The 25,684-nt window shown below is 40.4% G+C and overlaps 2 protein-coding genes across 7 annotated transcripts in view; one reads left to right on the forward strand and one right to left on the reverse strand.

The window, feature by feature from the left end:
- Positions 1 to 3,012: 3,012 nt before the first annotated feature.
- On the reverse strand, positions 3,013 to 11,606 carry rhbdd1 (rhomboid domain containing 1). Of its 3 annotated transcripts, none has more exons than XM_067595384.1 (8): positions 11,391 to 11,606; positions 6,955 to 7,119; positions 6,405 to 6,684; positions 6,141 to 6,273; positions 5,733 to 5,821; positions 5,574 to 5,630; positions 5,148 to 5,294; positions 3,013 to 4,251 (listed from the first exon to the last, which is right to left on the reverse strand). In XM_067595384.1, exons 2-8 carry the CDS (start codon positions 7,105 to 7,107, stop codon positions 4,145 to 4,147), a joined length of 966 nt encoding a protein of 321 aa, XP_067451485.1. In that variant the 5' UTR covers positions 7,108 to 7,119; positions 11,391 to 11,606; the 3' UTR covers positions 3,013 to 4,144. The 3 variants fall into 3 exon arrangements, with proteins under 3 accessions (XP_067451485.1, XP_067451486.1, XP_067451484.1); XM_067595385.1 differs by lacking the exon at positions 11,391 to 11,606 and adding an exon at positions 7,702 to 7,991 and having other exon boundaries at positions 5,208 to 5,294; XM_067595383.1 differs by lacking the exon at positions 11,391 to 11,606 and adding an exon at positions 7,702 to 7,989.
- A 1,077-nt stretch (positions 11,607 to 12,683) lies between these two features.
- The window catches only part of eml2 (EMAP like 2), a 32,412-nt gene continuing 19,411 nt past the window's right edge, over positions 12,684 to 25,684 (forward strand). The window contains exons 1-3 of one of the 4 annotated variants that reach the window (XM_067595389.1): positions 12,689 to 13,038; positions 16,992 to 17,075; positions 25,299 to 25,529. In XM_067595389.1, the coding sequence (XP_067451490.1) occupies positions 25,325 to 25,529 (205 nt within the window). In that variant the 5' untranslated portion in view covers positions 12,689 to 13,038; positions 16,992 to 17,075; positions 25,299 to 25,324. Of the gene's footprint in view, positions 13,039 to 16,991; positions 17,076 to 19,154; positions 19,279 to 25,298; positions 25,530 to 25,684 lie in introns of those variants that run through there. The other 3 variants (XM_067595388.1, XM_067595386.1, XM_067595387.1) reach the window with 3 other exon arrangements.

The raw sequence follows: 25,684 nt of genomic DNA on the forward strand, positions 1-25,684 counted from the left end.
CAAGGCATGCAGTGAATATGCATAATACTGTTAGAAACGTTGAGACAACTGACATCTGCAACTTCATGCTGGAGGATGAAATCTGTCATATTTTTGTAAGTGCAGTGTTATTATCCAAGCACATAAGAGGTGATATGAGTCTGTACAGTATGTCTGATATAAGTGATCAGACAGACGCGCCAGCAGATGGACGAATGTGGATGGATGGATGGATGGATGAAAACAAGCTCAGGCTGTGATATTTTTTCTTCTTCTTCTCTACCGTTTGTGTCAGCACAGAGTTGATTTATTCCTTAAATTCAAGCCACAATCTTAGCAGTAGGAAACCCCCCTTGTGTTTTCCTGTTGTGCATATCCTCTGATGACGGATGAGGTTGATAAGATTGTACGTCGCAAAACATAAAACACGTTTTTTTTTTTTATAAATAGCTGTAAATAGCTTCCTCTTTGTTGCATAAGCATCTTAAAGAACACTGTGAACGATGAGTTGTTTATTCCTACGGTCTGTGATGCAATATATGACTCATAAACGTAACCTTGAGCAGCCTCGACGTTTAGCACGACTCGTAATAAAATATTAAATTAACATTTTTACTCAAGTCATCATTTCAGCTCTGAACCTTCATCAAGGACACCGCATGCAAATGTGGATCTGGCACAGTACACAGAATACAAGAACAGCTCCCGCTTTGTGCAAACTGGAGGATTTTGTAATCAAAAACAGAAACAACAACAAGACGCTCCTACACAGTCATGTTTTTCACTTATTTTGCCTCATTAGACATCATCTCGGGACTGCGTATGGATGTTCTGTTGAACCCCTTAAGGCAGACCAACTTTAGATCCTCATAGTGAATTCGGTTGATTAGACCAATGAACAATAATAACTGAAAACACCTGTGTGGGTGTGCACAGCCTTTGATTGCCTAACAGGAAGTTCCATTAAGTTCCACTGTGGAGCAGGGAAGAACAGAGCGAGCGCAGAACAAAGTCGGCGAGATAATTATTAGTGGGAGGGTGAGGGTGGGCTGGGAGTGATGTCGGGGATTTCATGAGATTATCCTATAAATAGTGTGGCAAGTTTCTTTAGTCATCAACGCCAGTATGTAACTCTGGCACACGAGCGATAAAACCGTTCCAAAAATTAGCCCTGGGCTTATACCTCTGCACAAGTTAATGCCATTCTCCACGAGACTTTATGAGTTGCTGAGCAGGATTTGAGTTTGATGCAGTTAATTACTGCACTTTGGGGAGGAAAAAAATAAAATGTGATCCAAAACGCTGGCTCTGTCTTTTACCAAAAGCTTTTTTTTTTTTTTTTAACATTTATACAATGGTACATTTATCGGTCGCGTGGGAGTCTATTGTGATCTCAGCTGGCTTTGGCAGACGCAAAGACAAATTGACCTTCACGTTGTGTGGAGGGATCTTGGGTATTCAGCACATGGCAGTGGGGCAGCACGCCGCTCTCTTCCAAGCTCAGTATGAGAGCCAAATGGTATTGTAGGTCAGTCACTGCCGAGTTTACCTACATGTCTGAAATAGAGCCCTGTCATGGTGTGTTTGGTTATCAGTGGCGACAAGGTCACCACGCTGGAAAGCTGACAATCCAATCAAACATCATTACACGTTTTTTTTTCTCTGACAAATCTTGGCTCACTGTACTGTACTGGTTTTTCTATAAAATGACCTTTTATACTCCTGTAACCAGTCTTAACCTTATTAAAGAGGAAAATTACCACCTAAATATCACATATTTGTGCGGAAATCTTTTACTAAACAGCATGGAAATAGTTTAGTTAGTCCAATAGAGCAACCGAGCAGCGAATCGTTGTACCAACCAAACAAAAGTGAAGATGTGCACCTGCCTTAAAAGGTTAGTTCAGTCAAGTGCAGCAGCTTAACATCTACAGTCCAGCCCCAAAAAACGAGGATTTAATCTTAAAAAACTGACACTACCTCATACACAACCGCCTGCTGAACAAACTGAATCAATCTTATAAGAAACACTTGTTCTTGCTCGCCACCCTAAACGGTCAACAGAACTCCACACATGAACCAGGAGAGACAGTTTTTAATGCTCAGTGACAGTTATCATAACAGGTGGAGCTTCTTCACAGAATCAATCAGTTTAGAGAAAAAGCAGCGATGTGAGATGACAAACTGAGATACGACTCCTGCGACGACGACGACACACAGACACAGTAAAGACACAACACCACCAGCACGCCAAGAAACGCCTTGAAAGCACCACCCGTGCTACAAAAAACACACAGACTGCTGAGAGCTGTGCGTCATCCTTGTCCCCATCCTGTCATCCCCTCCGTCACTCTTCAGCCTCCCCCATTCATGTTCTGCCAGGGAGGGCCCTGCGCTCCACTCAGCTCCCACGCTCCCCTTGGGAGTATGCAAAATCCAAACTATGTAAACTGTCAAATTCATCAGATGTCAAAACAGTCACGCTTCCACCTACTGCAGCTTCGGCTCCGGATATTTAAAACACGACCTTTTTCACCCCTGGGACAAACAGTTCGATCACATCTACTGCAGCAGACCCGTGTTGGCGCGATGGCTCATTGGTTTCTTGGCTCTAATTTAGGCTGTCCTACTTCCCATCATGCCTCAGGGCTTTAGGCGAATCGGAGCCAGAGCCAGAGCCGGCTACGCACTTCTTAGACGCCCCTTTGCAACTTTGCTTACAGCCAGTGTCACCCTCAGGGGAGACTGTTTTAGAAAGTTTATAGTGGTATTGAGATGAGGTTGTTAAAAAAAGGAGATTATGCATAACTTAAAGCTTTTCCTAAAAATAATAATAATGTATAATTATGTAATCATGCATTTCCTCAAGTATTTGGCTTTGGTGTTATACCCTAAAATAAAACTATGGGTAGAAACTGTAGATCTTATGCTAATGAGCAGTTTTAAGATGCTTCAGAATATAACATAAGTTACAACCTATTTCATTCTGTTGGAAATTCAGCCAACTCAAAAAAATAAAAACAGGTATGTGAGTACATTTTTGTGCTTAACAAAAGAACATTTATTACAGATGAACACATAACAGAAACATATCGGTCCTTCAGGAGGCCAGATGTGTACCTTTTAATGTACATCCTACCTTCATCAACTATGGCAGCAGGCTGATTGTTTTTAGCACCATACAGAATCAGGTTCTGTAAATCTGATGAGACCATTTGAAAGGAAAAAAAAACAAAACAGAAGCAGTCAGAATATCATGAACAGCATGGAGAGAGAGCTAAAGCTAAAGCTTCAAGTTCAAAATCCTAATTTGTGTTTTGTTTTGTTTTATCAGCTGAACCTACTTTGTAAAAAACTGACCGGTCAGATTTAACATCTTGTGGAAAAAAAGAAAGAATTTCATTTGAATCTCGGTTAAACATTTAAATTCTAGCTTTATTACTGCAAGAAGCTAGCTTTGTAGTATAATAATAGCAGTAACAAATCCTGAACCACTGTATTTATGATTCTTAAAAGTAGATTAACATGGGCTGGTCCAGGCTTGACAAGTATAAGTATAATGTTTTTCTTGGTCTGCTGTAGTCTAGCTGGGAGAAGCGTTGAACTTGTTGTTTTCATATATAGAATAAAGGTTTAACAAATCTGGAACATTTTACATCATGACTGACTTCTACTTATTAATCTTGTCCAGGTTTGACAAGTCTAAGTACAATAGTTAGACCTGAATCTGGTTTAATGACATGACATTTACTATGATGTATTTTTCTCATTTCACAGCTTTAAGTGTTGTAACAAAAAAAAAGTTGACTGAGAAATATCATCCCTCAACTTTCTTCATTCCCTTTATTCCAGAATTGGATGACAACTTCAGCGTTGTCAAAAAACATCCAAACCTAAGCTGCTCACTGGTTGGTGACCTCTCAAATGATTACATCTTTAAGTAGCGTTTCATAGCTAATATAAACTCTTTGGTAACACTCAGAGGCGCGTTAACACAAAGGACTCCGCAGTAACAGAGCAGAGAGTGTTAGACTGTGTGATAAGACCTTCTCCATCAGGGCGCTCTCGCTCAGCCTATGGGAGCAGAGTTTGGACCGGGCTTCACGAGCGAATTCCTCTTCTGTCTTGTCACCTAAACCTTCTTCTTCCCCTCCACTGCTGCGATTCAGCTTTCAAACCTCCTCAGTCTCCTCCTTCTGATCTCCTCAGCGCTTGGCTCCTCAGGGAAGTGGAAACCATACGGAGGAGGAGCTCCTCTCTGGTTGGTTTGTTCTACAAAACAAAATATTAGTAGAAATTATTATTATAAAAGGTTTTGTATGTAGGAACCACAGATTCCTTCTTATTAGTGACATCTGTGGCCATTAAATGAGCTGCAGTCAACATCCACTCTAGACTATTGCAGGTCTTTTTCCTTGCTTACACTTCTCATAATTACATAAAAGATCTCTAACGTTGTGTTTTGCACTGTGTTTCAGCAAAGCATCTCTCACTCCCAGTCAGTCAACCCCCCTCCCTGCTCGCTCACACACAAACACACACACACAGAAGCTCCTGCTGCACCGTGGCCGCTGACCGGTGTGGCCGGGAAGCTATGAGCTGTGGCTGGGGAGCAATGTGCTGCGGTTTTGTTGTGAAATGTGCGCTTATTACGACCTTTGGGCGACCAACAGGGAAAACAAAAGGAGTAAGCTATGTTCTACTACCGCTCTGGAGCTTGTTTTCTGCTCCTTGGTTCAGGTAATAATGTAGTTTTAGCTGTGTGTGCTCAGGAGTGGGCAACTTGTCATCGCGGGGGTGTTTTGTTGTGAAATATGTAGCGGCCGATGGAGGCAGCTAGCCGTCTCATTAGCTATAGAGCTAATATCTGCAGGGTGTTTCTAGTTAGATAGCAGCATTTTTGTTGTGTTGTTGTTTGGTTATGCTGGTCATTTGTTAGTTGGAGAGAGACAAAGCACTCGGGAGCTCGCAAAAACGTCACTCCCATTGCCTTCACATAGAAATCTGGACTGTTATAGACATCCGAGAAAGTCGGGGAAGGTCTCATTACTACCCGTTGACTCACTGGCAATAAAAAAACATTAAAACATGTAAATCGCTTCACAATTCTACATATAGAACCTTTAATATCTATACGCTTTATGCATTTCTCAATCCTCCTCTCTTACCACTTTCATTCAGACTGTTTCTGATGGCCATCTCCAACTGCTCCTCCTCAGTCAGCCCACCTGTGTAAGACGCTGTGTGATTTGTTGTGTTCTCTGTTCCATGTTGATATGGATATCCTGAGTATCCTCCATCAGTGCCGCTGTAGCCTGCACACACACATACACACACACAATTCATTGTTGGGATTTGTTAACAATAAGAAAATTATCAGCAGCCATGAAGGAGGTCCTAAAAAGGAATCAGCTGGGGCGCCACATTTGCAGTGTGAAGGTTTTCTAGAGGTCGGTCACTTCAGGTCACAGACTTAACATTTTCTCTGTAGAGTGATCAAACTCAAGTACCATGCAAACAACTGTGCTGCAGTTAAACAACTGATCAAATTCAGGAAAAGCCTTTGTGTATAACTTCTCTGAATGGTGTTGTACCTGAGGATCTGTAGTACGCATTTGGCCGGGAGGTGTATCCGTTCGATGTCACAAACCCTGGTGAGAATACAGACACACAGATTATTTCCTGTGCCTCAGGTGCAAGTGTCTCAGTCAACACATTCACACCTATAAACAGCACACATACAAAATTCAGACCTGAACAACTCTTCATGAGGGTCTTTAGTGGTCCAGACGTGTAGAGCAGACCCACCAGGATACCTGCCAGGTGACCAATCAAAGAGCTCCTGGAGAAGCAGAGCAGCAGATTAACTCCTAACTGATGAAACACTGCCATCTAGTGGACAGTTTAATCCATAGCATCAGACAGGATGCTACGCACTTATGTTATAGTTTGACCTGCTGATACACATCGTAACATTTATTAAAAGGTCTCTTTATCTTTTAGGAGGCTCAGTTCAATAACTTTGGAAGCAGGCACTGCTGGCAATTTTAACTATATCATCTGTGTTGCTATGAAATTTCAGTTGTGTTCACACTGGTATCTCTACAGTATATCTGGCATGTGAATCTTGAATCCTGGTGGATTTCTGTTTGGTAACTCACCCTGGTGCTGTTATGTGGATCAGCACAAGCTCCACCCAGCTAGCATAGCGATTGGACACAGGGACACCCATCACATAGGTCACACCGCCAGGGTAGTAATGGTTGATGAGCACCTTCAGAGCAAACAGCACACCTAGAAACACATATATATCATTACAACAAAGATTAATAAACATTGGGGTTAAGAAATGTTGTGTTGTTCAACTTCATGCAACTTTTATGCATATTAAACATCTTTTGGAGTCTCACTGAGAAGACTAATACCTGAGAAGCCGACAGCACATGCCGCACTGTGGGAAGGGTCCTGAGTGAGCTCTGTCAGCAGCACCTCCAACGCCAGATAGACAAATCCAGTGAGCAGAGAGAAGACTGAAAGCAGGTAGACAAACCAGGCTCCGCCCAGCCGCCTTTCCAGCCTGATACCTTTCATGAGGAAGGACGCCATGTTGAAGTAGAGGTGCCAATCATCCGCGTGGTGCAGTGGGGACAACAGAAGACGGCGCCAGTCATTAAACAGGTATGTCTGCTGTACACTTATACAGGCCTAGGGATTGAATAGATAGTAGTATTTACATATGGATAATAACAGTACAGCAGTTTATCATAGTGCAAGAGTGATATTGTTCCTGACAGATGTCCCAGAGGTCAGTAGGGTTAATTATGCTACGTTTGACCATATAATCAATTAATTAAATGATTTTAGCACCACTGCATTATGTACTACAAACTATTTTTGTTCTGACATTTTTTATACATTTCTAAATGGTCTAATAAATAAACTGTCTCTATTATTAGTGTTGTATTAATGCATTACCTTCAATAGTGGAGCTGCAGGGAACAGGTAAAGATACACGTTGAGTCCCAGGACAGCCAGGGTGACGGGGGGGATGTTCTCCAGACCCACCTGAAACAGCTGGGAGGCCAGGAGCAACAAGCCCAGCTGGGAACCCCTCGGTCGGTGCCGCATACTGAAAACAACCTGGAGAGAAACAACTGTGAGATTATCTTCAATTTTATTTGAGATTATTTCAAGCCTACTGGTTTAATGAACAGAACTTTTGCTCCTGGCTAGTAGCACCCAAAATTATTTTAAAGAGATATAATATCAAGGCAACAAGTAGAGCCTATTCTTCACCTTGTTTGTGCCCACAAATGTCAGTAGTATCACTGTGGCTCCAGCTTCTCTCTCTAATCTGAGTCTGTGCTATTCAGGTAAAGTCAATGGGTAACATTGAGCTGTACAACATTAACAAACAGTACAAATTTTCACAATACTTTACGAGGACTGGATAGAGTCAAATCAGAAGTGACGTAATCTTTGACTCGGATTGTCTTTGCCTTTTTTTTCAATCTTTGAGGCTTCATGCGCCCCAAAGAACTTTTTGTCGTGGACTAACTTTAACTGGGAAACGGTTTGTATAAATTAAGGCTACCAACAGAGCAAAATGTGCAGCCTAACAACAAAGTTTATGTTGCTGCTGTCTGCAAAACTGCACATTTCGATCGTAATAAATAAATTCCTGAACTGAATCACTGGATTAATTACTTGAGATGAACTTACTGTCAGGTCAGTCAGTTGTTGGGTATGAAACCTCTTCCTGGGTCTGTGGTTCTTTGGCTAATGCTAACGCTAATTTTCCCAGCAGTTGGGATGTTTTAACCGCGTTAGTACCGTGAGTCCTCTTCAAATGATTCAACTGTCACAAGCGAAACGAAAAATGAAATATAAATGTCGGTTGCACGTCAGCAAACTATATTTCTTACTATTTCATCATTTCTAGAAGTTAGTAGTGCGTACGCGGCAACGGTTGGTGGAATTACGTCTGCTGTCACGTGATAATAACAAACTGACGTAGATGGCGCACGCGCATTACGGATCTTCTAGTTTTTACAGTAGCCAAGATCAAGAAGGAATAACAGTTAAACTTATATGAACCCTTGTACAACAATAATACATCGCACGTCTATTCCCATAGGTGGTGGATCACACAATATTACAATAAAAATATTCTATCTGTTTAACAACACAAAGAAAAAAACAAACAAGCATGCAGTCTAAAAATCGTCTATTTTGAGTGTTTTTTAACCACAGTTTGGCCATAATGTCAATAAGGACGCATATTCTGCTGATAAAACTGTTCTTATACTTTTTCTTATTATTTATTATTATTCTTAATTCAAATGTCTGGCTTTAATGAGTGTATTTAGAAAAACGAGTTTTTGCTGCCCTCCGGTGGTATTAGTGAGGAATTGTAGCACTATATTTATTATACAGTCTATGATTAATAGTTAACATTGCTAATGTCATTATTAATGTGACAGTTTCAAATAATGACATGTCAAGTGAGACATGGTAACTTAGTAATACTCCCTGTCAATAATTATATACAATAAATAAACATGAATGATGACATCCAGTCAACTGAAACAGTCAAGAAATAATATTTTAAACTGAAATTTGAAAGAACATTGGTATGGATATAAATCAATCAGGGTTTATTGCACTAATTTGTCAAATTAGTGTAAAATGAAGTCTCTTCATATACAAGAAGCGATTGCCTATAATTTGCTGCATATGTTTTAAGGCAACAGTTGAAGGGGTTAAACCTCTCGCTTTACCTAAATAGTCTTTGGCATCAATTACGAACACGTGCGCAGGTGTAGCACACCGTTTTCGCAATGAATTATTCAGTAATACAACTCACCCTGATCACCTTTTTTTTAAATGTGTTTATAACTGACTCCAACAGTTCCGGTTCATTCGGATAAAAACTGCAGTTTGTACATTAAAGTTCATCTCTCGGTCTCTCTGCTGCCTCCAAGTTATATGAGCCGGAGCTGCCGGAGAGGCTGTTGCTATAGTAACAGCAGTACGCATGGCAGATAGAGCCGAGGATGTTTCATCAAGCAAACGAGAATCAACTCGATCATTTCCGGGGAACAGATCCGTTTTCTCTTCAACACAAAACCATATTATTGTCAGAAATATAAATTGGCTAAATTTTTTAAAAAGAAAATATACAAAAAAGAATGTTTAGATACTGAAATAATTGACAACGGGGAATATAGCTCGATCTGTAGCCCACAATAAATGTCCAAAAGTGATCATGAAATTTGAGTATTTAGGCAACAGGCATTACACTCAAGAGATACTAGAGGTTTCATTGTCATATGCACAGCAACACAGCGGATGGCAATACTGAAGGCAGTGAAATTTGGCTTCTTCAAGCTCTAATTTCAATTAGAATATACAATAAAATCAGAGAGAAATATACAAATATACATTATATTGCACATTGGTGCACATAAGTAGTAAATAGATATTACACATAAATGACGGGTGATAAATACTTCTGATCAAAATATATACATTGTTGTATAGCTATGCATTCAGGCCTGTATAGGTGTTGGTTGTGTAAGAGTTTCCCTTGGGGTGTCGGACAGAACACACAGGACGCTCAGATGCAGTTAACTCTTCTTCTCTGCTTCTCATGTAACACAGCAGCACCTAAAGTGATGTCATTTTATCTGGCCCATTATGGGACAGAGTCAGACCTAAATGCACTTCATGAGTATAATGGTTAAATCTGCTGTATCAAGTTTAAAGTTTAAGAGCTCTGGATGTGGGAGGCACGGAGAGTGCATCGAGTGGTAAAATAAGTATAATTACGAATGAGTTTTTTAAATAACGAATTTACACGATCAGCAATTTTCTGCCAGCATTCCTCTCTCTCCTTATTTGCAGCAACAGTTTTGCCTTTTTCTGTGATAATGTACTTATATTCATCATAGCTCTCCGTTATAATTACTTGTTCCTCCTGACTGAAGCAGGCAGCAAGCGATCGGTCCATTTTGTGTGGAAAAAGAGTCAAATGATGCGCACAGACGCTGAATCAGAAAGCCTGTGTTCACAAAGAAAGTTCATATCGATCGTCGTGATACCACTTATCTCTGATCGCGAGTTGAGGGTTTGTCCAGCCTGCCCACTCAAAGAAATGGATGTGTTGAACTTGTTTCGTAGTGCAATTTAGTGCTGCCTTGTGGCGGAAGTGCACCCAATCATGAAAGGGTGCACACTAGACTAAACAAGAGGCACACTATTAGAGCGAGAGGGAACTGGACGTTACTGCATCAAAGCGGTTTGATCTGTGTGCGTCTCTGATAAACTACCACATACACCCACACCTCCTTAAACTCTTCACCTGTAACCCTGAATGGTTGCAATACTGTGCTGCTGTGTTACATGAGAAACAGTGAAGGAGAGTTAACCGCATCTGAACGTCCCACTCCAAGGGGAACTTTACTCTTACACAACCAATACCTATAGACTAGAGTCCTAAGTGAATACCGATACAATTATGAGGTCTGTTTGATTAAAATCACCAGCTACAATAAAATAATTGTAAGTTTTGTTAGTTATTAGACTATAAGTTTTGTCATTTGAATGCTGATGACCTCTCACAAGTCGTATAGTGCATTTTTGAATATGCATCTGGAGAAATGTAAACAGCAACAACAAACAATGGTGGCCCACGCACGTGCGCTGCTCACGCAGGCTGTGTGTCCTATTCCTCTATTTCCCTAAAAGTGCACTTAATCCAATCCCCGCACTTCCGTTTCCAACGTTGATGAGAGTATTTCTGTCATGAGTAATACGTGCTTTAGCTTTTTCTCCCTTATAATATTTCTTATAATATTTCCATGGTATCTGGCTTTGATGAGTGTAAATCATTATACAGTCATGGTGTATATACAAAAACTGGTGTTTGCTGCCCTCAGGTGGCAACACTGAGGAACTGCAGCACTATATTAATGGTTAACGTTGCTAATATCATAACTAGTATGACCATTTCAAATAATATGTCAAGTGAGACATGATAACCTAATAATACTTCCTGTCAATACTTTAAAAAATAAACATGAATGATCACATCCAGTCAACTGAAACGATCAAAAAATAATGTTTTAAACTAGAATTTTCACTTTTATCACTTGCAGCAGAACATTGGTATGGATATATATCAATGAGGGTCTGGAGTGATTACAGCACTAATTTGTCAAATGAGTGTAAAATGAAGTCTGTTCATATACAAGAAGCGATTTCCTGTAATTTGCTGCATATGTTTTAAGGCAACAGTTGAAGGGGTTAAACCTCTCGCTTTGTCTAAATAGTCTTTGGCATCAATTACGAACACGTGCGCAGGTGTAGCACACCGTTTTCACAATGAATTATTCAGTGACACAACTCACCCTGATCAGCTTTCTCTTAATGTGTTTATAACTGACTCCAGCAGTTCCGGTTCATTCGGATAAAAAACTGCAATTTGTACATTAAAGTTCATCTCTCGGTCTCTCTGCTGCCTCCAATGATTATGAGCCGGAGCTGGCGGAGAGGCTGTTGCTATAGTAACAGCAATACTCAAGGCAGATAGAGCCGAGGATGTTTCATCAAGCAAACGAGAATCAACTCGATCATTTCCGGGAATAGATCCGTTTTCTCTTCAACATAAAATCATATTGTTGTCACCTTAGAACTAAATAAGCTAAATTAAAAAAAAGAAAACATAATAATTTACAACGGGGAATATAGATCAATCTGTAGCCAATAATAAATGTCCAAAAGTTGTCATGAAATTTGAGTATTTAGGCAAGAGGCATTACACTCAAGAGATACTAGAGGTTTTATTGTCACATGCACAGCAACGCAGCGGATGGCAACATGTGTGTTGGGTGATAAATACTTTTGTTAAGAATATATACATATAAACATTGTGTAGTGGGGAAGAGAGACTGTGTATATGTGTGTAACTGCTGCACAGTTGTTTGCATGGTACCTGAGTTTGATCACTCTACAGAGAAATGTCAAATCTGTGACCTGAAGAGACAGACCTCTAGTAAACCATCAGACTGTAAACATCATGGAGCCTCAGCTGATTCCTTTAGGAGCCCCTTCATGGCTGCTGTTAATTCTCTTTTTGTCAACAAATCCCATGAAAACACCACAACTAATAATGAATTGTTCCTACTAACAAGTTCTGTCCATGTAGCCACAGCCTGACCGACACTGGTGTGTGTCTGTGTGTGTGTTTGGAGCAGTGAGAAGAGTCTGTATCTGGGGTGGTTGGGGTCCTTGATGGGGTCCTTGATGATTTTTCCAGCTTTCCTCATGCTCCTCTGGATGTAGAGGTCCTGCGTGGACAGCAGCACAGATGTGGTGAAAGCGGGAAAACTGGTCAAATACTAAAGCTTACCTGGTTTGAAATATGTCACTGTATCAGTTATTTTGAAAAAAATCATATGTAGACTACAGTGGGGTGTGTGACAATTATTTTATTTGAGTTTTTAAAGTATGACCAATTCAGAAATCCACTTGATTGGACGTATTAAGATGAAATGCATGTAAAAATAATTCTAATTATAAACGATAATAAATCTCAATGTCAGGGGAGAGGCTGGTGAGGAACATAATAAAATATTCTGAGAAAATGCCTGTTTATATGAATAGATAGTCAATGCAAATGACAAGTGTGGTCCATCGATGTGACTCTTATTTTGAAAGCAGGAAAGCGGAAGTCTTATTTGTTACGCAGAGCATAGCTTGACATCGAGGCTGCAAGCGGGAGAGCGGTGGGGGAGCTGAGGCAGGTAAAGGTGTGTATGTGTGCGTGTGTGTGTGTGTCTGTCCGTCTGTTTATGAATGTGGGGAAGACAAGAAGGGGTGACGGCGTGAAGAAGTGACGGAGAGGGTTGAAAGCAGGACAAAGGACCCGACTGAGAGGAGGAGAAGGAGCTGGAAAGAGAGAAGGACTAAGGAAAGAGGGAAGGATGTCGGAGAGGATAGCTTCATGTGGGAGCTTATACGACAGCACCAACCTGCTGCTGCAATACTGCAACAACGGTGAGCTGCTTCTCATTTCACCTCATCAGACAAACACAGTAAAATATCCTGCTGCACCGTTCAGACAGCTGACTGCTCTCATCCCATTCAAAAATGTCTAGAAAAGGAAATATATTAAAAGATGCGTGTCCTGTAACGTCTTCAGAAAAATGCACAAAATTGACCCATAAATGTGTTGACAATGACATTCATTCGGTATAAAGACGATAGACAAATATTTTCCAGCTGCTGATCCACCTAAAAAATGTTGTGACCGCGCAAATTAACGTTATTGAACGCATTACATATGATTCTTCTTTTTAAATAATTGATCATCAGATATTCTTGCAGTTCTTATCTTTGCTTTTTTTGTATTTTATTTAATCGTTGCTTACATCAGCTTTATAGTTTTTTTTGTGTGTGTGGTTTATCTTCACGACTTTTATGCTTTTTTTTTCAGAGGAAGTAATCGTACAAAAATATGATGCTGCCACTTTTTAAGACACATTTTTTGGGTTTTTTCTGAAACACAGATAAAGATATCTCAAAGAAATGTGTTTGATTTTCCTGAGAGAGACAGTTGCTTTGATATATTGTGGAGATATTTTTAGTTTTTTCCCCAACAGTGCAGAAGAAGAAAGCTTTCCAGTGCTCAATTATATATTTCTTTTTTTTATTATTCCTTTTTTGTAGTTCCTCTTGCATTTTCCACTCATTGCTTTGATGTTATTGTAGAAATCTGGATCAGTCTCCTTTAGGGATTTTTTGCTGTCTCATGCTGGTTGTCATTTAGCATTAAAATATGAAATATATCAGGCTAATATCAATATTTTTATTAAGCTGTCAGGTGTTTTCGAGTCGATATCATTAACATCTTATATAATGGAAGTTCCTCTCAGTCCAAAGCAACAAAAAGCTGCCCACAAAACACAAGTCATGCATTAACTGTAACATTAGCAAGATGGAAGGATAGTAGTGGTTGTCGTGATGCATGGACACCCTGCTCTGATACAATATTTCAAGTTTTAACTTCTTTTTTAAAAAATTTGTGTGTCTTCTCCCTCCTGCAGCCGTGTGCGTTTGTGTTGGTCACATCCTGCTTCACAAATATAATGCAAATAACTTGCTGCTGCCGCCAGATCATATCTGCGGTGGAAAGGAGAATTATAGATGATTATTAAAATTAGTTTCTCCTGCAGTTTCAAACAAAATAGGTGCCAGTTTTTCTCTTTGTGTCCCAGACAGGGTGCATTAATTTAGAAAACTGTGGAATAATGTAATGAAACTTCTTTTTGTATGTGTTCACCTTTGCATTTCACCAAAAAAAAAAAAAGTATCTCCATCAGAAAATATCATGAAGAGGTCAGTTAATGCATGGTATCTGAGAGAGCTGTACTTGGATTGTCCCTGCAGTCTATTAAACTTCACAGACGGCCATATTGAGCGGCAGGTGGAGGGACAGCGAGGGGTCATGGGAGTCTGGTCAGAGCTGTGATGTTTGTTATCCAAGAGGTAACATGTGCCGTTCAAACCATTTGGTGAGCGCTGTGGTCCAAAGCCTCCTGCAGCTCTAAAGCTCATAAGGATTTCAGTGAAACGCTAAGACCAACGTGCACAGGTTCTTCCCTCTGAGAGAATAAGGTGACGATAGAAATATAAAGTAAATAATGCTATATGTAGGTTAGAGGAAAGGGCAGACAGCTGGGCATGCAGTGAGAGATCAGCTGGGGGGTTTTTGTCAAGTGCAGGATGTCTTTTTGTCTGCCGTCCTCTAGTATAAAGAAAATATGTGACATTTTTGTTTTATCAGCATGTTTTATCGACCGTACTTCTGTAAGGGTTGAGTTTGGGGTTAAAGCTTTGGTTTAGGGTTAAGTTAGGTCAGAGAATAAATGTCTAAGTGAAGGTTCTTGCAAGAGTAGAAAAACAGGCCTGTATTGTGCGTGCTGGCATTTGCAGATATTGTATTGATGCCCAAAAGGAAAGAAGAGAAGAGAGGAGAGAATTGTCTTTTTGCTTGGCTTCCTCCACTTAGAGGTCAGAGGTCAGACTCCCTAGAGCTGGGAGAGATTCAGCATCTTATCAAGAGCACTTCAGACTAAGCTCTCAGTCCCCCCTCCCTTCTTGTTAATGCCCCTTTTACACTGTGTGATTGAGAGTGAGTTGTGAGAGAAATGTGGTGAAATCTCTGGTCGTCAATGCACAACAGTGTCCAAGATCCCACTGTGAGACGCGTCCACCCACAGCTGATTTGGATCTTTGGCAACCAAAGACAGCTTGAGGCAAAATTCTGACAGTTTCAGAAATTAAGGACAAAATTCTCTGACCCACGTCTACAGACCAACCAATCAGAATACGACGTAAAAGGACACGGAACACATTAGCCAGCGTGACATTTTGTAAGAGCAGTTTTTAATCAAGTTTAAGGAGAAAACACATCAATTCTCCTTAAATACATCCATGACACACAAAAACCAAAATGATGGAGATGAGACAAAAAACGAATTTGTGTGACTTTGCTGCATTTTTAGAACATCAGATGCCTTTTTCAACTGACATTGTTGGACTAAGATTCACCAAACATTTAGAGCACAATCTTACAGCCACAAATTGATATTTTGCAGTCTGACACAGATTTTATTATAGGCGTCTCACACAATGTTGTTGCACAGTCTAAAGGTGTTCAATAGTCTGCAGATTTTCCATCCAACCAAACACTACAGCATCTGATTTTACAGACTGACACAGTTCGAGTCAGACAACACACAACCCCTCGACGTATATGAAGAGTCCAGCTGTAAAGCAGTTGATCAACAGGCGAGTTGATCATCTGCTATTAAATTAAATTAAAGCAGGAGTACGGGACTTTTGTCTCCCCCTTCTGGCAGTGAGAGTAATTACAAAAACACTGGTGAAACGTGCTTACATCATCGGCTCTGCGGTAGACTACTCTGTCGCTACTTTTGCAGCTGTAAAAGTGCAGATGAATTGTTTTGAGTGTCACATAAAACTTTGTGAAATGACTCGTTTCACTATCAGAATTTATCCTTTCAGTCCGATAATGTTTGGAAAGTCTAGAAAAGCCGCACAATTGAATTATTTTATCCCCATTCAGGTTAGCAGAGGGCTAACTGGATGTTAGCCACTTGACCGTCTGAAGTCTCTGGTGTGCATGCTCTGCCTATAGAGCAGAGTATTTATTCATCTGGCCAGCACAGCAAATGTCGCCACCGACACTAAATTTAAAAACTCTGTATACTGTGAAATACAGAGAGATTTACCTGGCGATGATGATGATAGGCTTAATCAGCATTGTGTGAACTCGTTTGGCAAGTGAATGTAACAGACGTTCATTTATATGTAAAAGTTCTGCACTGCAGGTTTAAATCTCGAATTAAGAGAGTAAATAAGAAATGTTTTTAAGATGTGATAGGTGCTGAAAAAATAAAACAAAAAGCCGGTCCAGGTCTGAATGCTTGATCCCTACAGTGAGGGGATCTTGTGGCTCTGTTATGCTGTGGAGGGCATTTTGCTGGCATGGTTTGGGTCCACGTGTCCCCTTAGAGGGAAGGGTCACTGCAAATCAATACAAAGTTGTTCTGAGCGATCACCTTTATCCTATGATGAAACATCTCTATTCGGATGACAACGCTCCCATCAACAGGGCACGAGGGGTCCCTGAGTGGTTTGATGAGTATGAAAATGATGTGAATCATATGCTATGACCTTCACAGTCACCAGATCTCAACCCAGTTGAACACCTGATTTAGGACTGATGTGTTAGACAGCGCTCTCCACCACCATCATCAAAACACCAAATGAGGGAATATCTTTTGGAAGAACGTTGTTCATCCCTCTAGAAGAGTTCAGAGACTGTAGAATCAATGCCAAGGAGCACTGAAGCTGTGCTGGTGGCCCAACACCTTACTAAGACACTTTGTTGTTTTTTTTCTTAATTTGTCACCTGTCTGTAGCTTCGGGTGAAGTGAGAACCAAACCTGAGAGAGAAACGATGATGAGGTGTTTCACTCTGCTGTGCTGCAGCAGGTGAGATGCAGGTAAAGGTTGAAGAATAATAGAACAGAATAGTTCAGTTGTTGGCTGGATGTGCTGTTGATCTGTGCTCAGCTATTATCAGTTAGTGCAGCATCTGTCAAGTGAGCTTCAAACAACCAACTTCTCTGTCTTTCTGTTGCTGTATCTGTCCATCTTCCTCCATTATTTCCTTTTCTTTCTTTGTTTCTCTTTCTCCTCTGCCATCTGTGCTCTCACTGTAACCAGAGATCCTCTACAGCGTGTTCATCAGATCTGCTCTCCTTGACCACCTGCTCATATCTTCAGCCAAATACACACCTTTTGTAGTTTATATAGTTTTATAGATGTTCCCCAGTGCTGACAACCTTCACGGATTTACCTAAATGTTCCAGCTGAGGTAAACTCCACCCACCTGGGACTCCAGGCGGTTCAAAACAAACACTGAGTTCAAGCATCATTTAAACAGTTTTCCTTTGAATCATGAATATTTTTAATATTGTCCTTACATCAGCAGAGAAACTTTTGACTTTTGAGAGGCTCCGCAGTATGAAACAAAACACTAAGTTAGACACATTTACTACACAATTACTTGAGTTACATATGATTTAAATCTGCAAAATTACACACCAAACAGCAGTAAAGAGTAACTGCCCCTCTGTGCCCACAAGTCATTTCTTCTAGCGTCTGAAGGAGGTTTTAGGTGTTGTTGGTGCGTCCAGCTTTTTCTGTGCAGTTTTGTGTTTCATGAGATTTAATTTAGTCACCAGCTGGAGAATGTGTGGAGAATATTTCTCACTAGTGCTCATATCCAAAATTTCATTTGGGAAAACAGGATGAAATGTGGTTTGATGCTCACACTCTTTTATTTTACGCCTGTACGATGCAGTGCTGCGTTAAAGTGCAGATGTAATGTACGCTGAAATGCATAGTGACATCAGCACAACATTTACGATGTTAAGAGACTGCAGAGTACTACAGTATACATGCATGCTGGCGGTGCAGCATAGAGAGTTTTTCCTTCAGCTGTAGATTGAAATAAAATGATTGATGACTCAAGCACAGAGTAGAACAACAAGAGCTGTCAATCACTGTACTGCTGCACAACCCCCGAGTAATTATCCACTGTGTTTAATAAAGTCTTCTATTATTGTTCAGTTAAAGCTGAAGGATACAGCTGGTCACTATGTCCTTTTTATTATTCAGTTTGCTGAAATTACTCTATATTTCTCTTATTTTCAACAATACCATGAAAAAACAAAAACCAACAATGAGCTTGTCTGTCTTTCACCACTTTATTGTGACTTCCCCCCGTCTGTGGCAGGAGGAAGTCGAAATAAACTTACTCACTCACTCAAAATAAACAACATCACAGAGGAATAAGATATATCAGGTCATTCTTCTTTGTTGGATTTGGTCTTTTTTTTAACGAGATTTGTTGATTTAAAGAAAAAATACAGTATGTCACCAGCCTTATCCTTTTAAAACATGTTTTCACTCTCACATGTAGAGCCTGTACAAGAATAGCTGCACAGGTATGCAAATGCACAGTGAAGGCATGTGGGTGCTGCATCACCTTATTTATATATATACATATGTGTTTGTGTGTGTGTGTGTGTGTGTGTGTATGTGTGTGAGTCATTGACCCTGGAGTCCAACTCTGCAGCATCTCTTCCTGGTGGTGCCTGGCTGTACAGATGCTGATGCTGGTGCAGTGTCTCTCTCTCTTTCTCTCTCTTTGTGTGTGTATATGTGTGTGTGTGTGGCTCTGAGCCAAGCTCCGCCCCCTTCTGCCTCAGCTCTCTCCGCCTGTAGTTAACGAGAGAGGAGGAGATGGGATGAAAGTGAAGTAGCAGCAGAAGAAGAAGAAGAAGAAGAGGGAGGAGGAAAAAGGGGGAGGGAATGGAAGGAGGAAGAGGGAGTGGTCCAGGAAGCGAGAGAGAGAGGAGGAGGAGGAAGAGGAGGTGGATGAATGAGTATATGTGTGTATGTGTGTGAAAGAGAGAGATCAAGTGATCTGGGAGGGGAGGGGAGGGGAGTCGGAGTGCAGGAAGCCTCTGGGGGAGGACGAGTGAGAGCAAGTGAACAACCTGCCTGACTGACTGACTGACTTACTGACTGACTGACTTACTGACTGACTGGCTGGCTGTTGCTCTGTGGACTGACTGACTGACTGACTGGTTGATTGACAGGAGGAGTGACCGGGCACTCAGCGAGGCACGATGACAGGTAGGCGAGACGAGCTCCACCTTCATTCCCGCTTAACCGCATCATAAATATTCCAGCAGCGTTCAGTTTTCTTATTGTCCTGCGCCAACCTCCCCATTGTCCATCTCTCTGTTTCAGCATCACACACACACACACACACACACACAGAGACCCCCCCACCTCCACCCTCTTGTTTTTCTCTCCATTTCATCTTCCTGTCTGTCTCCCCTCCATCCCTCCTTTTACTCCCATCCCAAAAACTCCCCCTCTTCCTCTACCAGCACTTGTCTACCTCTGTGATCATTTTTCTGTGTCCTCAAAAGCAGCCATGTGCCTGTTTTAACACTTAGTAATGTCTCTCTGTGCTGGGATGGAGAGGGAAGTTAGCTTGTAATACAAAATGTGTGAGCGTGTGTGTGTGTGTGTGTTTATGTGTGTCTCGCCTGCTGAATATCAAATAGATGTGGCCTCTGGTTTACAAGGGCAGTAATAGAATACTGCTGAGGTGTAACCTATTGTAATGGTGTGTGTGTGTGTGTGTGTGTGTGTGTGTGTGTGTGTGTGTGTGTGTGTGTGATAATTCAAGGGCAAATTGGAAAAGTATCCCCCTCTGCAGCGTTTTTAAACAGGTGTCCTAACAGTAGAGGAGTTGAAGGTGAATCCTGCTCTCTCTCTCTCTCTCTCTCTCTCTCTCTCTCTCTCTCTCTCTCTCTCTCTCTCTCTCTCTCTCTCTCTCTCTCTCTCTCTCTCTCTCTCTCTCTCTCTCTCTCTCTCTCTCTCTCTCTCTCTCTCTCTCTCTCTCTCTCTCTCTCTCTCTCTCTCTCTCTCTCTCTCTCCATCTTTGTCTTTGCGCTCCCATCTGGCTGTGTTTTCTGTTAGCATGTTAAGCTAAATGTTAAGAACTCACACGCACAGTAAACATGCATACTGTATATTATCCGGATGGCTGCAAGACAAATTTCCCTCGCAGCATATTTAAGTTTGACAATTTGCATCTTGGCATCACTTTAATGACCACATGATCTGTGGGGTTTTTGTTTTCAGTACAGCATGATCACAAGGTGGCTCAGTTTATATATAATATATAATCAATGTAACGTATCACACAGTGAATAATTACATATTGTGCTCAGTCATATGTTCAGTACATATTAAACATATGAAATCCAGAGACTGAGGAAAAATAATCCGACTCCGACGACGTAGAGCTGAGTCTGACAAGCTGAGATGTTCTAAAACAGCCACCGTACAGAGGATGAACTCCTCTGATTGAACTAACAACATGCCTTTTCTCTTACTAGTGGTAAAGATTAGTGAAGATGTTTTTTTTTTCATCTTTTTTTCAACGTTTCTGTTTCCTTGTTTGATGAGTGCAGTCTAGCATAGCCACAGACTTTTATGTTGTTCTCTATTCACCATTTACAGTACAAACAACGATCTGCCCCGCTTCACTACTCACATTATAAACACTGTATACAGAGTCCCCTATATAAAGGACTATATGTTGTATAGTAGAGTAGTAAATATGTAAATTATTTCAGATAGTCTTCAGTCAAAAGAAACTTGGTCTCTGTAACTATCTCCCTCCGTCTCCTCCGTTTGTTTCTATGTTCAGTTTAATGCTCTTGTGGTCACAGTAGTTTAGATAAACAGATTTACTGCTGTGTTCAGTTAAAAATTAATCATTCTTCTCTCTCTCTCTCTCTCTCTACTCCCATCTCTTTCTCTCACTCACCATCTCCTCCCACCTACAGTCTGTTTCCTCCCGTTTCGCTAACTGACTCTTATGTTTCTCTCTCTTTTTGCTCAGAGTTTGTGTATTAATTATTTCCACCTACGGTCTGTGTTTTCCACTTTACCTGTATTTATTTATAAGAGACATTGAGTTAGATTGCTTTTAGGGTTATTAATATGACTGTATGTGATGGTTTCTCTGCATCATCTGCTCATTAATAGATTGATTTGTGTTTGAGTAGTTAACACAGACATGACAGTAAGAAGAGATTTGTTAGTTTGGTAGTTTATCTGTGTAATATTACCCTGTCAGGAAGTGAGACATCACTTCGTACCATTTTACCATACTTAGTATCTATGCTTTTCATTATTCATATTGTCTGAGAGTTCATTTTCAAATGGATCACTGAGTACCCAGACCCTGACAGACATCTAGACAGCTAATGTAGACTAATGAGGTGCTTTTAAAGGCTGTCAGCCCTTTTTTTTTTAAAGGGGGGCCTTTCCAGTGCTAATGGAAACTGTGGGATACAAACCAGGTTTAAAAGAATTATTAATAATAATAAATTCAGAAGTGAGGAGCAGTTTTTCTCAGTAGCTGAAGCCACGTGGTCAGAGTGAACCACGTAACCGGCTTATTTCTGATATTTCTGATATTAAACGAAAGGCTAATATCATGTGGCTAAATCAGTCTAACCCTACAGAAAATGTTTTCAGAAGGGTTCAGTAGAGCTGAGAAAGTTGGAGAAACAATGATGAAGGCTTGTGGCCTAATCTGACAATATGCTGCCGGTTCATCATGCAATTCTGCGATGCAAATCTCCCCTGAGTTTGATTTCTGTATGTAAATCTGAAGCTTGATTTCCCTGCGGACTCTTCCTGACTCATTTGACTGCGAGATGTGATACAGTAACAGTAACAGTACTCGCTGTGTCCCCTGGCCTACAGCTCGCAGCGCCGCGCTGATGCATGATGGGAGCGTAAGGCTCACGCTGAAGCAGTGTGAGCTGTAAAAATGCCTCTTAAAGTGCTTTTGCGATGCTCTTTTATTGCAAGTTTAATTTAAACTGTTGCAGCTCAAAGCTCTGGATGGTGTAAATATGAATGTGACCTTTGTAGTAAAAATAACGGGGACAAGGAGGGAGGTTCATGGTAGATGTTCATTCGTACGCCCAGTTCTATTGTTCTTTGTTTTAGTTGTAAGTTATTTTATTGTGAAAGGTAGTTTTTACATATTTTTTGCATTTTATCTCTTTCGACCGTAGAAGTAAATTTTGTGTTTTATCTTCTATGCAGACTGAGACGTCCTGGCTCTGTGTAGTACAGATGTTATGTCATTTAAAAAAAAAAAAAAGGTGATATTTGAACCATTTTTAAACTTGATTTTAGCTCATTAGCGTCTCATTTAACTTGGTGTTCAACTGAAACAGGTGGTTTGAAGGCTGATATGTTCAGTAGATACTGATATTGTAGCAAATTTTATAAGAAGATTCAATGTTTAAGTATTTTTTTTTCATAAATAATCACAGGTATTCAATGTTTATTTCCTGTCTGGATAGAAAAACCTCTGAAACAGCTGATTTAGCACCACAGGAACAGAACCCTCTTAATTATAGTACAGCAAGCATTTGAATAAAGAATTACTCAACAAAAACAAGAATAAATTAGTAAAGAAAAAGATATTTTTGGTATTTGCATAGCTGTGATCAAGGAGTTACCTCAACCTCAACACATTTGTCTGATGTCTTCGTGCTGTTTTAAGAGTTTGAAACAGGAAATGTACAAGAATCACATTTTTTGGAAAGAAGTACAGTTTGTGGCAAACAAAGTGCAGTATGTATTCTTTTTATGAGAAAAATATTGAAATCCTAGATAAAAAAAATCTATAAAAATAGATAATTGTGCGCTGTCAGTATTAATTTGCAAGTTAAAGGATAACTTCTGTCTCAGTCGGGGTAAGATTTTAAATTAATTTTGAATAAATATCTGTATTTGTGATGATGAGGACGTGGTGGTTTCAGAGCTGGCGTCATGACAGAGAGAGAGGATAGAGTTTAAAATTTAGGATGCATGAAGAGTCGAGATGTTCTGTCCGACCAGAAACTTGTTTTTGACTTTATGGGGTTGTAATCTGTTAATGTGGGCCACAGATTAATAATCCGCACTGGGCAGTTTGCCTACGATAATCTGGTAGGCCACCGATGATGTCATCGTAGCGAGTGGAAGGTCGGTGGACGATTAGGCTGGAAAGAGTTCAAGATGAGAGGAATAAAGGGCAGAGGGACGGAAGAAAGGATGTGAGTGGGCTTGATGGGAGGAAGGTTAAGAGGAGTGCATGTATCTTTCATTTAGCAGTCACAGTGTTTGGCACATGTCGGGGGCAGCGGAGGTTCAGGCATCAGTGGCGGGACCAGATTTTCTTGTACGAAACAATTATTCCCTCTCATTGATTCCATTGTTGGAAGTGAAGTGAAGTGTCCAACCAGATGTAAAGTGGTTTGCACCCAAAGTAAAACATTGTTCTCATTTGATGTATTTGTTTGTAATGCAGAGGACTAACAAGCTTTAGTTTACCTTGAGTTGCGTATTGCTGATTTGACGTGTAGGAACACACCAGTTAAACAAGAGTGAGTATCATGATCCTTCCCTTTTATTGGAAAGTTTTGCAAGTGGATATATATATAGAGAGCTCCAGGAATGAATTTAGGAAACTTCTACAGCATATCAAAGTGCAGAGGTTGCTTTGTGATTAAGACTAAGTGCATTTTTATTGTTTAAAGGTATCGCTGCAATTGTCTTATTGATATTTATAATAGTGGCAGTTTCACCATGTTCAGAGTATCTTAGTTCCACTGAATTAAATACAATTTTCTTGTGATTTTACTCACAAGTCCACAAGAGGGAGGGAAATTCCTAACTGTAACACACGTTATTACCCGCTATGTCATGTATAAACATTATGCATGTTATATACATTATATACGGTCAAATACTTGTTTCCATTGGAACTTGTTTGCAGATTCCTCTACGTCTCAGCAGCATGTTTTTGAGGCCAATGCACATTAAAACTGAAATAACAAAGATCTTCCTGCATTCCAGCACTTAAGAACAGAATAGTATATACATAACATCAGCAAAGTTTACTATAAATATACTTAAACTTGCACATAAGAAATGCATAAACTGCTGCATGAGTTTGAATAATGTTAGAACATATGCATGAGGTTGCAACAGAAACAATTATAAATAAATAAAATACCATAAATACAAATATATGCCCAAGTTGCTCTCAGAGTTCTGCTTACATTCAGTGTTTCTAACATGTTTAATTCATTTTCTACCTTATAAAACATTTGCACACATTTTTTTTTTGAATATTTTGAAACCTGTATCATCCATGTGTACTGCACATCAGAGAGCAGTCTTCATATTCCAGTCAGTGGAGTATGTATACACCACACATTTACATTACCGCCCTCTGCAGTTGGTGAATAAAATGATACAAATGCATAAAGCATAATGCACCTCTGACACTTCTTCATAGAGCCACTGTTGGTCAAAAAGTCCACGGGATATCTTTACAAGCGAGAGAACAAAGCTGTTTTTCTGTCTCCTTCACTCTTTCTATTTTTTTCTCTTCTCTCACATGGTGTCCATTCAAAGCAACCACACAACCTGGTATCTGGTGTTGTTTTCCTTCTATTTATCTCTGCCTCACACTCACACACAAAGTCTAAATTATTTAAACCAGTCAAGTTTCTTGTTGTATGCTCTTTCCCCCCACCGAGAAACTCAAAACCGTCGACATTCACAAAGCAGCGGCGGCGGCAGATATCCATAACAATCACCTAAAGCATCCGTTTGTATTTGTATCCAAATAAAGGAACCTAAATGTTTAAATGTCCAGGCAACATTTACTAGTTCTTATACTTAAATTATTTCTTCTTTTCTCCTCTACACTCCTTTTGATGTTCAGCCACAGCTTCATAATCTCTTCTCTCTCACGTATACTTGCCTTTAAATTTGTATCTTTATTTTGTCTCCATCTTTGTTGCAAAGCACTTTCCTCATCAATCATTGTGGCCAGAACCATGATGTCTTTTTCCTTGGACAGTATTTTTCAGTTGATGATGATAAAACCTCCATGTAATGTGTTTTTTAGTAAAATACTGACTCATTTTTACCTCAGGATGTAACAAAGTCTTTAGCCAAAGCTTTTTTCATCCCATTTTCAGTCTTTTAAGCTCTAAGTCTCAGTAACTAACACTTAAACTAACACCTTCTCTCCTGGCCGTCGTCCCGTCCAGATGACACGGTGTCAGCCAGCAGCAACATGGACATGGAAGACCGGGTTTCCCATCTGGAGCAGAGGCTGCAGCTGCAGGAGGATGAGATCCAGCTGCTGAAGGCGGCTCTGGCCGACGCTCTGCGCCGACTGGGCTACTGCGAGGAGCAGAACCTGGGGCCGCAACCGGGAGGCGTCCATGCTGCTGGGAGGAGACCTCTGGCCACCACAGCTTCAGCACAGCCCACCAAGGGTGAGTAAGGTAGTGGGTTGGGTATTAGTCATGTTGTGACTGATCCACATTACAAACAGTCTCTTTGTCAGTGTTATTATAATCCCCAAAATCCCTGGATTTTAAATTTGGAGACAAAGACAGCGCTGGTAGTGGATCGGTACTCGGCATCGGCA

Source organism: Thunnus thynnus, chromosome 7 (assembly GCF_963924715.1).
Source record: "Thunnus thynnus chromosome 7, fThuThy2.1, whole genome shotgun sequence".
Classification (NCBI taxonomy): Eukaryota; Metazoa; Chordata; class Actinopteri; order Scombriformes; family Scombridae; genus Thunnus; species Thunnus thynnus.

Excerpts from the sequence above, each read along its gene's own strand:
- rhbdd1 (XM_067595384.1), bottom strand. The coding sequence starts at position 7,107 with ATGCGGCACCGACCGAGGGGTTCCCAGCTGGGCTTGTTGCTCCTGGCC. Across the intron at positions 5,822-6,140 it reads ATCCACATAACAGCACCAGG|GAGCTCTTTGATTGGTCACC; the intron begins GTGAGTTACCAA and ends CTGCTTCTCCAG. Across the intron at positions 4,252-5,147 it reads AAACAGTCTGAATGAAAGTG|AACAAACCAACCAGAGAGGA; the intron begins GTAAGAGAGGAG and ends TTTGTTTTGTAG.